General features: G+C 43.8%; 2 protein-coding genes across 3 annotated transcripts in view; one reads left to right on the top strand and one right to left on the bottom strand.

Annotated features, from left to right (window-relative positions):
• Positions 1-1,075, top strand: part of DNAH3 (dynein axonemal heavy chain 3) — a 373,447-nt gene extending 372,372 nt beyond the window's left edge. The window contains exon 61 of the mRNA XM_077274961.1: positions 541-1,075. Within this exon, the coding sequence (XP_077131076.1) occupies positions 541-894 (354 nt within the window). The 3' untranslated portion in view covers positions 895-1,075. The remainder of the gene's footprint in view (positions 1-540) is intronic.
• Positions 1,076-1,812: 737 nt separating this feature from the next.
• The window catches only part of LYRM1 (LYR motif containing 1), a 31,848-nt gene continuing 15,684 nt past the window's right edge, over positions 1,813-17,976 (bottom strand). Inside the window, exons 3-4 of one of the 2 annotated variants that reach the window (XM_077274959.1) lie at positions 17,874-17,966; positions 1,813-2,607 (exon numbers count right to left, since the gene is read on the bottom strand). In XM_077274959.1, the coding sequence (XP_077131074.1) occupies positions 2,491-2,607; positions 17,874-17,966 (210 nt within the window). In that variant the 3' untranslated portion in view covers positions 1,813-2,490. The remainder of the gene's footprint in view (positions 2,608-17,873; positions 17,967-17,976) is intronic. The other variant, XM_077274960.1, reaches the window with a different exon arrangement.

Genomic DNA, 17,976 nt, shown 5'->3' with positions numbered 1-17,976 from the left:
ATTAATAGTACAGGTGAATAGAAGAAACTGTGTAATATATATTATCGAGGAATTCTGCTTCCTTCTCCACTTATGAGCCACTTCTCCACCTCTCCTCTGCCTCCTGAACTCGCCCACCACTATGAAAATAACAGCTCAACGTCATCTTGTCCAATTCAAGACAGACTGACGTGCTGGGTTACTCAGACTATTATGATCTATGGAGAGAGGAGGGGTGAGGAAATACAGAGGGAGACACAGAAAGATCGTGCTGAGGTTTCTAACAAGTCTTTTACCTCTCCCCCGCACTGGATTCATATCTACTACTGCTGTGTAATGTCATCCATGCTGCTGCTTCTTGTGTATTAACTAGGGGAAAAAGAGCAGGAATCCATCCCTGTGTGCCGTGTATGGGAGACATCATAGCTACTAGTCTAACGTTTTGATAAGTTACCTGAAAGTACAGTTACCCATTAAAGCCGAGGGTCTTGAGGTTGTATGGTGTTGCATCTGAGCCCCAATCATATTCTTTGTGCTATAAGTCCCAATCTGTAATTTCAGGTGACCTCTCACGAGAACACAATAGATAAACCTCCAGAAGATGGCGCTTACATCAAAGGACTCTTCCTTGAAGGAGCTCGGTGGGATAGACAGAAGATGCAGTTGGGAGAATCTCACCCCAAAATTCTCTACGATTCCCTACCCATAATATGGCTGAAACCTGGAGAAAGTTCCAAGTTTGTCCCACAGAACTCATACTTTTGTCCAGTGTACAAAACCAGTGCCAGACGAGGAACGCTGTCCACAACAGGACACTCCACGAACTACGTCCTCCCCATAGAGCTCCCCACTGATCAGCCCGAGAAGCACTGGATAAACCGAGGGGTGGCCGCCCTGTGCCAGCTGGATGATTAGTTCAGGGGCCGAGTCTTGATTGTTTGCTTTGCACTATCTGTTATTTTTCAGGACACCCACCAGCATTGTGTCCTTACACTATGCAAAACGGACATTGCTCTGCTCTGTGTCTATACATGAAGGATTTTCTTGTTAATCAGAAATCTAATAAAAATGTTAATATGGTAGTGTGGAAATCTGATCTGTCAGTGGATCTCCTTTTTGTGGCAGGGCTTCCTAGTATGCCAGAAATGCATCAGTGCTGAGGTTTCGGTTTTAAAATGGATTTTTAATTTTTTCTAATAAAGCTTGAATTTTACCAAGTTGGTTGTGTCGGAGGGGCTACGGCACCCACTGGTCTGCAATCATTGCAATGAGTCCACCTATGCTTCCAGCGTGATCCGCCCCAACCTCCATTCCCCTCTTCTCCTTATCTCATGGGGTCTATATTAGGCAGCTCCTCCCAACACTCCTTGCCCAGACGTTGGTTCCCCGCTAGCACCCGTTCATGCAAATCTCCATATTCTGCCTCCCGTTACTGACCCGGCCTGCTTACCCGCTCAGTTTGACTTCTCCATCCCTGACTCCGGCTTTGTATTGTGAACCTCTGCTGCCTGCCCCAACCTTGGACCGTCTGACTACGCTTCCGTTTCGCTCTCCTACACGTTGTACCCGCACCTCTGACCCTCCGGTCAGCTGCTGCAAACGGCCCTAGAGAAGTACCTGATGTTTACAGGCAGCCCACCCTATCCTCACCATCAGAGGCCCTAGTGAAGACCTCACGCCCCTCCAGGGTAAACCTGACCTGTGGCTCAGAGGGTCCACACCCACCAGCGTCACATTGTACATGAACACTTAACCACGATAATCACTGTGCCCCTATGAGATCACTTCTTTTTTTTTAGCCTTTGCAATTCCATGTATTAATTCAGCTCGGATAGGACATTTATTTATTATTTATTATGCATTGCTTATATAGGACATTATTATTATGTTCTACCGTAATCTAATGGAAGTCGTCCTGGTGATGAGTTCCCTTTAAATTAAGGCAGCAGACTTATGAGTACCGCATAGGCATGTTATAAGGCAATGATACAGCAAGTGCCGGTAATATTCACATTTACACTTTACTGTCAATTATCACAGAATAAGTCAGAAATAAAGGCGAAAAGTGACAATGTAGACACTTCTTTTGGTAATAAAAAATTACAAATTTTGACACGTTTTGGCAAAAACGTGTGACCTTTTTCTACCATTCCTAAAAAGATAGGATGGGAAAATATACAAGGTTAGCAATGTTTAAACCAACTATGACTTTTTACAAAGTCACAAAATTCAGTCTAGTAGGGCGGTAGATCTAATCACAAAGCTAATGTGAACGCAGCTATAGACAGCCGTATGTATCTGTGATCAGAACTGTGTGATATACTGGAGTTCACTGCTCCATATCACAGATAACACCCAGAAAACATGTGCACCCCTATCTGTACAAGGGAAACATGGTGGAAGACAGGTGGTGTTAGGTGGACTTTGTATCTGCTAAAACTGATCTTGAGGGGCGCTGGCGAGCTGAGCGTTTCACTTATATCCTTAGTAACGGCACCAGGACTGACAGGTTTAGGAGATTTCGTCATAGGATTTCAGGTACAGGGGTTTGGCTTGTTTCCTCAGCTTCTCCTGGGTGCGCAGGGTTTTACTGTGTGATGCGGTCAGTCCCATCGGAGGTAAGTGAGTCTGAGGGCACAAGAACAGACACAGACAATCCTTTCAGTTCATCAGGCCACGATATTCCGATAATGCAATGAAAAAAGCAGCATCAAGACTATCTACGATGCAGTGTTCCCCAAACTGTGGTTGTCCAGCTGCAGCTAAATTACAACTCCCAGCATTTCACAAAATGTTGGAAGCTGCAGTTTTGTAAATTGTAACAGACGGGATTTCATTGATTGACGTTGTGGAGTCCACTACTGAGGCTGAGCTCTATACCTACCCCATGTCACCAAAAAATGGTCACAGTCATAGCAGAAGGATCCAAGAAAACAGAAGTCCTCAATGGTCTTAGTGTAACGGGAGTGGTGGAACCACTGAGCGGTGGTCTGGAGAGAGCCTAGAGGGACGTGACTATGTGAACACCTGACTTTTCACTAGAGCCCGATGGTGGGGTTAGGCTTGGCTCCCGATGAACACCAGGTGCTACACCAGGACAGACAGAAACTAGCGGACTGGGACCTGAGAACTAGCAAGTGGGTTTGGGAACAATGTTGCCCATCAAGTGGAGGGGTCTTAAATAATTAGTGTCTCTCAGCCATTGGCTGGGGACACTTTAGGATAGTGCGCGCTGTCCCTTTAAGAGGGCAGGACCACGCACGTCCTAAGCACAGTGCCTGGGGATCTGGGAATCCTATGCAGACCCTGGGCAGCAGGAGAAGGAGGAGGGAGTGCAGGACCATGGTGATGAGTGACTCGGCGTCTCTGCTGGGAAAAAGGTGCAGCATGCAGGAACGCTGGCGCTACATTAGATACAAAAATAGGATATCTTTATCGAATAAATACATAGATCAATTATAAAAACACATAAAAAAGAAAGATTCTGCTGAGAAAAATAGGGCTTTTTTTTTTGCATGTTCAACACATATTCATATGTCATAGGCAGATGTGTGACCCAAATGGAGAAATATAAAGATATCAATTCTTATAACAAGATTAAATTAAACTGTAAAAATGCATATATTACATATATTGTATACACATATACATAGATCTATCTACAAGAAGCAAAATCGTACATCTATGTGAGTGAATTTATGTCTTCTACCTCCTGACCCACTCAATATGTATATTTATGTGCTCTGGCATATGCAGATGCTTTCTACGAGAGAGTGGGTCAGTTATATACTGTATACTTACGGTATATATAGCCTTCCATTTCTTACACATTTTTTTTTTCAATTTGATCACTAGGGGGAAACCTTTTAATGTAATATAATATACTTCTATTTTTTGTCTTTGGAAGGGAATATATAACTTAGGCTGGTTTTACACTTGACGTGTTTTTTCGACCCATTTTTGCGGCCCCCAATGCATTTCTATGGGGCCGCAAAAACTCGTAGGAGCGCCGTATGGCCGTGAAAAAATATCGAGCTTGCTCGATATATTTCACGGCTTACAGACACGGCCCCCACAAAAACAAAGGAAGCTTGTTTTTGCTGTACACCGTGACTTCGGTTTTGCGGACCGCCGTTTTTTTTTTTTTTCCAATACTATTTCCATAGTATTGGAAACCTGAAAAACAGCAATCTGCAAGTTTGAGGTCTGTTATTGCAGCACACCATGAAAATTGCGGCGATACGGCCGTAAAAAAGGCCCGCAATACCGGCCCGCAAAAAACACGGTATGTGTAAAAGAAGCCTTAGTGATGTTCGAACGTGCTGGGATTAGGTGTTATCTGTGCATGCTCGGGGGCTAACCAAGTGACTTCGGTGTGCTCTAAATATATGTTCGGGTCCCCGCAGCTGTTCAACAGCTTCAACACATGCAGGGATTTTCTGTTTGTTAGGCAATCTTTGCATGTGTTACAGCTGTCAAACAGCATTGAAACATGCAGCCACAGGGACTTGTACATGGCAAAGTCACTCGGGTATAACCCGAGCATGCTCAGATAACGTCTTATCCCAGCACATTCACTCATCACTAGTAACTATTATCTCTGTTTTGCCATGATTCTATTGTATTTACTTGCAAACAGGTTGTAAACTCATTCTTACAGATCACTCTGCGGACATTGTCTTGTTGCCGAGTCCTACCTTGTCCTGAAAGTATTATAGCTAATAAATAGATGTAGGACTTCTCAGATAGATCTATGTATATGTGTATATGTGCATACACATACATGTGTATATACAGTAGAGACCAAAAGTTTGGACATACCTTCTCATTTAAAGATTTTTCTGTATTTTCATGACTATGAAACTTGTACGTTCACACTGAAGGCATCAAAACTATGAATTAACACATGTGGAATTATATACTTAACAAAAAAGTGTGAAACAACTGAAAATATATCATATTCTAGATTCTTCAAAGTTGCCACCTTTTGCTTTGATTACTGCTTTGCACACTCTTGGCATTCTCTTGATGAGCTTCAAGAGGTAGTCACCGGGAATGATCTTCCAACAATCTTGAAGGAGATCCCAGAGATGCTTAGCATTTGTTGGCCCTTTTCCAGCTCACCCCAAACCATCTCGATTGGGTTCAGGTCTGGTGACTGTGGAGGCCAGGTCATCTGGCGTAGGATCCCATCACTCTCCTTCTTGGTCAAATAGCCCTTACACAGCCTGGAGGTGTGTTTGGGGTCATTGTCCTGTTGAAAAATAAATGATGGTCCAACTAAACGCAAACTGGATGGAATAGCATGTCGCTGCAAGATGCTGTGGTAGCCATGCTGGTTCAGTATGCCTTCAATTTTGAATAAATCCCCAACATTGTCACCAGCAAAGCACCCCCACACCATCACACCTCCTCCTCCATGCTTCACGGTGGGAAACAGGCATGTAGAGTCCATCCGTTCACCTTTTCTGCGTCGCACAAAGACACGGTGGTTGGAACCAAAGATCTCAAATTTGGACTCATCAGACCAAAGCACAGATTTCCACTGGTCTAATGTCCATTCCTTGTGTTCTCACTTATTAAACCTGACATGGCACACCTGTGAAGTGAAGACCACTCCCGGTGACTACCTCTTGAAGCTCATCAAGAGAATGCCAAGAGTGTGCAAAGCGGTCATCAAAGCAAAAGGTGGCTACGTTGAAGAACCTAGAATATAAGACATAATTTCAGTTGTTTCACTTTTTTGTTAAGTATATAATTCCACATGTGTTAATTCATAGTTTTGATGCCTTCAGTGTGAATTAACAATTTTCAAAACTTTCGGCCTGTACTGTATATATATATATATATATATATATATATATATATAATATATATACACACACACATACAGTGCCTTGCGAAAGTATTCGGCCCCCTGGAACGGAACTTTTCAATCTTTTCCCACATATCATGCTTCAAACATGAAGATACCAAATGTAAGAATCAATAACAAGTGGAACACAATTGTGAAGCTGAACAAAATGTATTGGTTATTTTAAATTTTTGTGGAAATTCAAAACTGAAAAGTTGGGTGTGCAATATTATTCGGCCCCTTTAACTTAATACTTTGTTGCGCCACCTTTAGCAGCGATTACAGCTGCAAGTCGCTTGGGGTATGTATCTATCAGTTTTGTACATCGAGAGACTGAAATTCTTGCCCATTCTTCCTTGGCAAACAGCTCGAGCTCAGTGAGGTTTGATGGAGATCGTTTGTGAACAGCAGTTTTCAGCTCTTTCAACAGATTCTCGATTGGATTGAGGTCTGGACTGTGACTTGGCCATTCTAACACCTGGATACGTTTATTTGTGAACCATTCCATTGTAGATTTTGCTTTATGTTTGGGATCATTGTCTTGTTGGAAGACAAATCTCTGTCCCGGTCTCAGGTCTTTTGCAGACTCCAACAGGATTTCTTCAAGAATGGTCCTGTATTTGGCTCCATCCATCTTCCCATCAATTTTAACCATCTTCCCTGTCCCTGATGAAGAAAATCAGGCCCAAACCATGATGCTGCCACCACCATGTTTGACAGTGGGGATGGTGTGTTCAGGGTGATGAGCAGTGTTGCCTTTACACCAAACATATCGTTTGGCATTGTTGCCAAAAAGTTTGATTTTGGCTTCATCTGACCAGAGCACCTTCTTCCACATGTTTGGTGTGTCTCCCAGGAGGCTTGTTGTAAACTTTAAACAACACTTTTTATGGATATCTCTGAGAAATGGCTTTCTTCTTGCCACTCTTCCATTAAGGCCTGATTTGTGCAGTGTACGACTGATTGTTGTCCTATGGACAGACTGTCCCACCTCAGCTGTAGATCTCTGCAGTTCATCCAGAGTGATCATGGGCCTCTTGGCTGCATCTCTGATCTGTCTTCTCCTTGATTGAGATGAAAGTTTAGAGGGACGGCCGGGTCTCGGTAGATTTGCAGTGGTATGATACTCCTTCCATTTCAATATGATCGCTTGCACAGTGCTCCTTGGGATGTTTAAAGTTTTGGAAATCATTTTGTATCCATATCCGGCTGTAAACTTCTCCACAACAGTATCACGGACCTGCCTGTTGTGTTCCTTGGTCTTCATGATGCTCTCTGTGCTTCAAACAGAACCCTGAGACTATCACAGAGCAGGTGCATTTATACGGAGACTTGATTACACACAGGTGGATTATATTTATCATCATTAGGCATTTAGGACAACATTGGATCATTCAGAGATCCACAATGAACTTCTGGAGTGAGTTTGCTGCACTGAAAGTAAAGGGGATGAATAATATTGCACGCCCCACTTTGCAGTTTTTGATTTTCCACAAAAATGTAAAAGAACCAACAAATTTCGTTCAACTTCACAATTGTGTTCCACTTGTTGTTGATTCTTCACCAAAAATTTACATTTGGTATATTTATGTTTGAAGCATGATATGTGGGAAAAGGTGGAAAAGTTCAAGGGAGCGCGCGCGCGTGCGTGTGTGTGTGGCCCTGACGAGCCAGGGGGGCCCACTCACACAGTCATAGATCCATCTGGCCGCTTTAACCCTTTCTACCCTTTTAATTTGCACTGGCACAAGCATCTTCTCACTGTCAGTGCAGGGCCAGGCACGTAGGGGTTAACGACACAGCCAGCATGACATTGTGGGCGGAGAGTTCTCCTGCTCTGAATCTCCTGGCTGTGTGCACTGCTGAACTTATCGGAGGAGACGGAGCTCCTACCAGCACCTGAGTGAGTGCAATGCTATATCGCTGTATGTTCTGACAGTCTGGGACTGGGTGACCTGGGGCGGCCATGGGCTGGGCGGCTGCAGCTGACATATATATATATACTACAGCAGCCGCCCAGCCCAGGACCCCAGCACAGCCTGTATAGATACAGTGTATATAATATATATACACAGGACAGGTGCTGGGGGCCTGGGCTGGGCGGCTGTTGAAGTATATACACTGCACAGTACCACTCCTCTTGTATATATACACTGCACAGTACCTCTCCTCTTGTATATATACACTGCACAGTACCACTCCTCCTGTATATATACACTGCACAGTACCTCTCCTCTTGTATATATACACTGCACAGTACCTCTCCTCCTGTATATATACACTGCACAGTACCTCTCCCCTGTATATATACACTGCACAGTACCTCTCCCCTGTATATATACACTGCACAGTACCACTCCTCCTGTCCTGTATATATACACTGCACAGTACCTCTCCTCCTGTATATATACAGTGCACAGTACCTCTCCTCCTGTATATATACACTGCACAGTACCTCTCCTCCTATATATATACACTGCACAGTACCTCTCCTCCTGTATATATACACTGCACAGTACCTCTCCTCCTGTATATATACACTGCACAGTACCTCTCCTCCTGTATATATACACTGCACAGTACCTCTCCTCCTGTATATATACACTGCACAGTACCACTCCCCTGTATATATACACTGCACAGTACCACTCCTCTTGTATATATACACTGCACAGTACCTCTCCTCCTGTATATATACACTGCACAGTACCTCTCCTCCTGTATATATACACTGCACAGTACCACTCCCCTGTATATATACACTGCACAGTACCTCTCCCCTGTATATATACACTGCACAGTACCACTCCTCCTGTCCTGTATATATACACTGCACAGTACCTCTCCTCCTGTATATATACACTGCACAGTACCTCTCCTCCTGTATATATACACTGCACAGTACCACTCCCCTGTATATATACACTGCACAGTACCTCTCCCCTGTATATATACACTGCACAGTACCTCTCCTCCTGTATATATACACTGCACAGTACCTCTCCTCCTGTATATATACACTGCACAGTACCTCTCCTCCTGTATATATACACTGCACAGTACCACTCCCCTGTATATATACACTGCACAGTACCTCTCCCCTGTATATATATACTGCACAGTACCACTCCTCCTGTCCTGTATATATACACTGCACAGTACCACTCCTCTTGTATATATACACTGCACAGTACCTCTCGTCCTGTATATATACACTGCACAGTACCTCTCCTCCTGTATATATACACTGCACAGTACCTCTCCTCCTGTATATATACACTGCACAGTACCACTCCCCTGTATATATACACTGCACAGTACCACTCCTCTTGTATATATACACTGCACAGTACCACTCCTCCTGTATATATACACTGCACAGTACCTCTCCTCCTGTATATATATACTGCACAGTACCACTCCCCTGTATATATACACTGCACAGTACCTCTCCCCTGTATATACACTGTACAGTACCACTCCTCCTGTCCTGTATATATACACTGCACAGTACCTCTCCTCCTGTATATATACACTGCACAGTACCTCTCCTCCTGTATATATACACTGCACAGTACCTCTCCTCCTGTATATATACACTGCACAGTACCACTCCCCTGTATATATACACTGCACAGTACCTCTCCCCTGTATATATACACTGCACAGTACCTCTCCCCTGTATATATACACTGCACAGTACCTCTCCTCCTGTATATATACACTGCACAGTACCTCTCCTCCTGTATATATACACTGCACAGTACCTCTCCTCCTGTATATATACACTGCACAGTACCACTCCCCTGTATATATACACTGCACAGTACCTCTCCCCTGTATATATACACTGCACAGTACCACTCCTCCTGTCCTGTATATATACACTGCACAGTACCTCTCCTCCTGTATATATACACTGCACAGTACCTCTCCTCCTGTATATATACACTGCACAGTACCTCTCCTCCTGTATATATACAGTGCACAGTACCTCTCCTCCTGTATATATACACTGCACAGTACCTCTCCTCCTATATATATACACTGCACAGTACCTCTCCTCCTGTATATATACACTGCACAGTACCTCTCCTCCTGTATATATACACTGCACAGTACCTCTCCTCCTGTATATATACACTGCACAGTACCTCTCCTCCTGTATATATACACTGCACAGTACCACTCCCCTGTATATATACACTGCACAGTACCACTCCTCTTGTATATATACACTGCACAGTACCTCTCCTCCTGTATATATACACTGCACAGTACCTCTCCTCCTGTATATATACACTGCACAGTACCACTCCCCTGTATATATACACTGCACAGTACCTCTCCCCTGTATATATACACTGCACAGTACCACTCCTCCTGTCCTGTATATATACACTGCACAGTACCTCTCCTCCTGTATATATACACTGCACAGTACCTCTCCTCCTGTATATATACACTGCACAGTACCTCTCCTCCTGTATATATACACTGCACAGTACCTCTCCTCCTGTATATATACACTGCACAGTACCACTCCCCTGTATATATACACTGCACAGTACCACTCCTCTTGTATATATACACTGCACAGTACCTCTCCTCCTGTATATATACACTGCACAGTACCTCTCCTCCTGTATATATACACTGCACAGTACCACTCCCCTGTATATATACACTGCACAGTACCTCTCCCCTGTATATATACACTGCACAGTACCACTCCTCCTGTATATATACACTGCACAGTACCTCTCCTCCTGTATATATACACTGCACAGTACCTCTCCTCCTGTATATATACACTGCACAGTACCACTCCCCTGTATATATACACTGCACAGTACCACTCCTCTTGTATATATACACTGCACAGTACCTCTCCTCCTGTATATATACACTGCACAGTACCTCTCCTCCTGTATATATACACTGCACAGTACCACTCCCCTGTATATATACACTGCACAGTACCTCTCCCCTGTATATATACACTGCACAGTACCACTCCTCCTGTCCTGTATATATACACTGCACAGTACCTCTCCTCCTGTATATATACACTGCACAGTACCTCTCCTCCTGTATATATACACTGCACAGTACCTCTCCTCCTGTATATATACACTGCACAGTACCTCTCCTCCTGTATATATACACTGCACAGTACCACTCCCCTGTATATATACACTGCACAGTACCACTCCTCTTGTATATATACACTGCACAGTACCTCTCCTCCTGTATATATACACTGCACAGTACCTCTCCTCCTGTATATATACACTGCACAGTACCACTCCCCTGTATATATACACTGCACAGTACCTCTCCCCTGTATATATACACTGCACAGTACCACTCCTCCTGTATATATACACTGCACAGTACCTCTCCTCCTGTATATATACACTGCACAGTACCACTCCCCTGTATATATACACTGCAGAGTACCACTCCTCTTGTATATATACACTGCACAGTACCTCTCCTCCTGTATATATACACTGCACAGTACCTCTCCTCCTGTATATATACACTGCACAGTACCACTCCCCTGTATATATACACTGCACAGTACCTCTCCCCTGTATATATACACTGCACAGTACCACTCCTCCTGTCCTGTATATATACACTGCACAGTACCTCTCCTCCTGTATATATACACTGCACAGTACCACTCCCCTGTATATATACACTGCACAGTACCACTCCTCTTGTATATATACACTGCACAGTACCTCTCCTCCTGTATATATACACTGCACAGTACCTCTCCTCCTGTATATATACACTGCACAGTACCTCTCCTCCTGTATATATACACTGCACAGTACCACTCCCCTGTATATATACACTGCACAGTACCACTCCTCTTGTATATATACACTGCACAGTACCTCTCCTCCTGTATATATACACTGCACAGTACCTCTCCTCCTGTATATATACACTGCACAGTACCACTCCCCTGTATATATACACTGCACAGTACCTCTCCCCTGTATATATACACTGCACAGTACCTCTCCTCCTGTATATATACCGTGCACAGTACCATCACTCCCCTGTATATATACACTGCACAGTACCACTCCCCTGTATATATACACTGCACAGTACCTCTCCCCTGTATATATACACTGCACAGTACCACTCCTCCTGTATATATACACTGCACAGTACCACTCCTCCTGTATATATACACTGCACAGTACCACTCCTCCTGTATATATACACTGCACAGTACCACTCCCCTGTATATATACACTGCACAGTACCTCTCCCCTGTATATATACCGTGCACAGTACCATCACTCCCCTGTATATATACACTGCACAGTACCTCTCCTCCTGTATATATACACTGCACAGTACCTCTCCTCCTGTATATATACAGTGCACAGTACCTCTCCTCCTGTATATATACACTGCACAGTACCTCTCCTCCTGTATATATACACTGCACAGTACCTCTCCTCCTGTATATATACACTGCACAGTACCTCTCCTCCTGTATATATACACTGCACAGTACCACTCCCCTGTATATATACACTGCACAGTACCACTCCTCTTGTATATATACACTGCACAGTACCTCTCCTCCTGTATATATACACTGCACAGTACCTCTCCTCCTGTATATATACACTGCACAGTACCACTCCCCTGTATATATACACTGCACAGTACCTCTCCCCTGTATATATACACTGCACAGTACCACGCCTCCTGTCCTGTATATATACACTGCACAGTACCTCTCCTCCTGTATATATACACTGCACAGTACCTCTCCTCCTGTATATATACACTGCACAGTACCTCTCCTCCTGTATATATACACTGCACAGTACCTCTCCTCCTGTATATATACACTGCACAGTACCACTCCCCTGTATATATACACTGCACAGTACCACTCCTCTTGTATATATACACTGCACAGTACCTCTCCTCCTGTATATATACACTGCACAGTACCTCTCCTCCTGTATATATACACTGCACAGTACCACTCCCCTGTATATATACACTGCACAGTACCTCTCCCCTGTATATATACACTGCACAGTACCACTCCTCCTGTCCTGTATATATACACTGCACAGTACCTCTCCTCCTGTATATATACACTGCACAGTACCTCTCCTCCTGTATATATACACTGCACAGTACCTCTCCTCCTGTATATATACACTGCACAGTACCTCTCCTCCTGTATATATACACTGCACAGTACCTCTCCTCCTGTATATATACACTGCACAGTACCTCTCCTCCTGTATATATACACTGCACAGTACCACTCCCCTGTATATATACACTGCACAGTACCACTCCTCTTGTATATATACACTGCACAGTACCTCTCCTCCTGTATATATACACTGCACAGTACCTCTCCTCCTGTATATATACACTGCACAGTACCACTCCCCTGTATATATACACTGCACAGTACCTCTCCCCTGTATATATACACTGCACAGTACCTCTCCCCTGTATATATACACTGCACAGTACCACTCCTCCTGTCCTGTATATATACACTGCACAGTACCTCTCCTCCTGTATATATACACTGCACAGTACCTCTCCTCCTGTATATATACACTGCACAGTACCTCTCCCCTGTATATATACACTGCACAGTACCACTCCTCCTGTCCTGTATATATACACTGCACAGTACCACTCCTCCTGTCCTGTATATATACACTGCACAGTACCTCTCCTCCTGTATATATACACTGCACAGTACCTCTCCTCCTGTATATATACACTGCACAGTACCTCTCCTCCTGTATATATACACTGCACAGTACCACTCCCCTGTATATATACACTGCACAGTACCACTCCTCTTGTATATATACACTGCACAGTATCTCTCCTCCTGTATATATACACTGCACAGTACCTCTCCTCCTGTATATATACACTGCACAGTACCACTCCCCTGTATATATACACTGCACAGTACCTCTCCCCTGTATATATACACTGCACAGTACCACTCCTCCTGTCCTGTATATATACACTGCACAGTACCTCTCCTCCTGTATATATACACTGCACAGTACCTCTCCTCCTGTATATATACACTGCACAGTACCTCTCCTCCTGTATATATACACTGCACAGTACCTCTCCTCCTGTATATATACACTGCACAGTACCTCTCCTCCTGTATATATACACTGCACAGTACCTCTCCTCCTGTATATATACACTGCACAGTACCACTCCCCTGTATATATACACTGCACAGTACCTCTCCTCCTGTATATATACACTGCACAGTACCTCTCCTCCTGTATATATACACTGCACAGTACCACTCCTCCTGTATATATACACTGCACAGTACCGCTCCTCCTGTATATATATACTGCACAGTACCTCTCCTCCAGTGTATATATACACTGCACAGTACCTCTCCTCCTGTATATATACCGTGCACAGTACCATTACTCCCCTGTATATATACACTGCACAGTACCACTCCTCCTGTATATATACACTGCACAGTACCACTCCTCCTGTATATATACACTGCACAGTACCACTCCCCTGTATATATACACTGCACAGTACCTCTCCCCTGTATATATACCGTGCACAGTACCATCACTCCCCTGTATATATACACTGCACAGCACCTCTCCCCTGTATATGTACACTGCACAGCACCTCTCCCCTGTATATATACCGTGCACAGTACCATCACTCCCCTGTATATATACACTGCACAGCACCTCTCCCCTGTATATATACACTGCACAGTACCTCTCCCCTGTATATATACCGTGCACAGTACCATCACTCCCCTGTATATATACACTGCACAGCACCTCTCCCCTGTATATGTACACTGCACAGCACCTCTCCCCTGTATATATACCGTGCACAGTACCATCACTCCCCTGTATATATACACTGCACAGCACCTCTCCCCTGTATATATACACTGCACAGTACCTCTCCCCTGTATATATACCGTGCACAGTACCATCACTCCCCTGTATATATACACTGCACAGCACCTCTCCCCTGTATATGTACACTGCACAGCACCTCTCCCCTGTATATATACCGTGCACAGTACCATCACTCCCCTGTATATATACACTGCACAGCACCTCTCCCCTGTATATATACACTGCACAGCACCTCTCCCCTGTATATATACACTGCACAGTACCTCTCCCCTGTATATATACACTGCACAGCACCTCTCCCCTGTATATATACCGTGCACAGTACCATCACTCCCCTGTATATATACACTGCACAGTACCACTCCTCCTGTCCTCTATATATGCACTGCAGAATTTACAATAGCTATCACTCATGTAAGAAGTGAAATCTGGCATTGTACTTATACCTATATTTCTGTGCTGTATCTGGGCATCATGAATCGTGGTATGTGTTAAAGGGGGGGGGGGGGGGGGGCACTGAGGCTCTTTCGCCCGGGGCCCTCAAAAACCTGGAGGTGTGTGTGTGTGTGTGTGTGTGTGTGTGTGTGTGTGTGTGTGTGTGTGTGTGTGTGTGTGTGTGTGTGTGTGTGTGTATGTATGTATATATATATATATATATATATATATGTATATACACACACATACTGTATATACAGTGTATATATATTGTAGCATAGCGCCTACTACGTGTCTTGGGGAACACTCACTTGGCAGCAGAATCAAAGCACTCGGGCACGGTTTTCTATCAAAAACAGTCTTTTCGGTTTATTTCACACAATGTAAACCACATCCACAGGAACTTGGTAACAGTTTGAACACAGTCTGCATATATTCATCTTTACCACAGTTTGTCTCTTACCCCGGTCAGCATTATACACGGTTTTCAGACCGTTACCCGTTGGCAACCTTTATGGGTTCCTGGACACCCCTTGGCCTCCGAGGTGCCCATACACAACATCTCTCACTCTGACCCCGGTCAGTGTCACACGGTTCCTTCCCGTTATCTGTTGGTGCCGCACAGGTTTCCCGGATCCCTCTTCTCCACAGAGGTATCCATCAGACGTTTCTCACTCACACTGACTTCAGGTCAGTCCCAGGTCCTCAACACAGACCTCCCAGGTCTACGGTCTCCAGGTGCTTCCAGGACAACTCCACTCGCCGGAGCCTCCAACACCAACTGTCCGTGCCATGTCCAGCACGCACGCTCTCCAGCCTGGAACGGTCACTGTGTGCTTCCAGGACGTCTGTCCCCACCTGGGACCGTCCAGCACACAGGCCACTTTGCAGTGTCCTGCCAGGACACACGGAAGTGTGTCCACCCTGACGGACATTTACCCACTAACACTCACATTCCACCATGTGCTCCACACACCTCCTTTACATAGGTGTAACCACACCCAGGTACCTGTCACATGGCTAGTCAGGTGAGCGTGACATCACCACAGGTCCTTGCACACCATATATATGCCTCAATGCATATCTCAAGGAGCACACACAGCGCCCCCTAACTGCCACAGGGGTCGCTATACCACAGTGTATATATATATATATATATATATATATATACACACACACACACACACACACATATACATACATTAGATATATTATGCATTTTTATGGTTTAATTTAATCTTGTTACAGGAATTGATATCTTTATATTTCTCCATTTGGGTCACACATCTGCCTATGATATATGCTACATGTGTTCTGTGGTTATATTCATTATACAATAGTATTGCGCCATAAATATTTAAATTATGAATGTGTTGAACATGCAAAAAAAACACCTTATTTTTCTCTGCAGAATCTCTTTTTTATGTGTTTTTAATTATTTAATATATTTATTCAATAAAGATTTCCTGCTTTTGTACTTTAATACATTGAGGAGTTCTGTTTTCTTGCTTCTTTCTATACACAGCCCAGTCTGACCATAGGGGGGCAGATGGTCCTGTGGTAGGCCTAAGCTCGGTAATCATCATACATAGTGCAGCAGATGGACCGTGGTAGGCCTAAACAGGGGAATTGTCATACATTATTAGAATAACGCCACCTGTGAACAATGGCCTAGACCCCACGCGTTCCATCAGAGGAATGCTGATCTTTGGGGGTTTGAGAAACACACTTCTCTCAAAGTTATGTGTGTACACTTTTGTAACTTCATTTAGTGCACCACGGCATGTAAGTTTGGCCGGATTCACACGAGCGTATTTCACAGTCTGCACACGGACCGTAATGCCCGGATTGACCGCCGCTCTCCCAACTTGCACTTACATTCTCATAGACACATATGGCGCTTTAAATTCAGATCAGCAGAACCGCTGCGAGACCAGATATCGCTGTCCGTCTGCAGACCGTGAAATATGCCCGTGTGAATCCGGCCTTGAGATGGATCCTTGACAATAGCAACAATTAAAATATCTTTCAGTTTTTGCAAAAAACCTCTGCTGTAGAACAATGTATCCATGTAAAAAAAATAGAGAGCAGTGCTAAAAAAAAAAAGTATTGAACGCTCCTAAAATAAATGAGCAAATAATATCATTGTTAATTATATATATTTCTACAAAAAATACAATTGAAAACAATATCACGGCAAAAATAATATGTGATTATAAAAAGGAAAAAGTTAAATAAATCTGCAATGTGTAGTTATGACCAGCAGGTGGCGATACAACAATAAGCAAAAAAAACAATATACTGATTTACCCACAAAGCCGAGACACTGCAAAAAAACCAAACAAAACAAAGGCCACGTTTCATGGTCAGCTCTCTCAAGGGGTTATCTATGGTTACAAACTAGAAAGAAAAAGTACGTGTCACTGAGGAAATGTGCACACGATAACTTTTTCAAGCAGACTGCCTGGAATCCGCCTGTAAAAGTGCTTGATAAATATTGAAAATAATGAACATATGCACAACAATGTCAAAATGACTTTCTTTGCATGTGTTCCGCCTTTTGGATGACGTCTGAGCCGTGAACTGGATTCCACGTCATCTATTTTATCCTCATGGCTGCAAATTATTAGTACAGAAATACTTACAGGTCTGGGGTACGGGATTCCATAATGTAACCCAATTTCAATCCGTGCGTGGCATTCTCCTATACACTGATGGATGGTTTCCGTATGTGTTACCTATAGGCAC

The sequence above is a fragment of the Ranitomeya variabilis genome, chromosome 7 (genome assembly GCF_051348905.1).
Source record: "Ranitomeya variabilis isolate aRanVar5 chromosome 7, aRanVar5.hap1, whole genome shotgun sequence".
NCBI classification, from domain to species: Eukaryota; Metazoa; Chordata; class Amphibia; order Anura; family Dendrobatidae; genus Ranitomeya; species Ranitomeya variabilis.
This window is presented reverse-complemented; position numbering and strand designations above follow the sequence as displayed.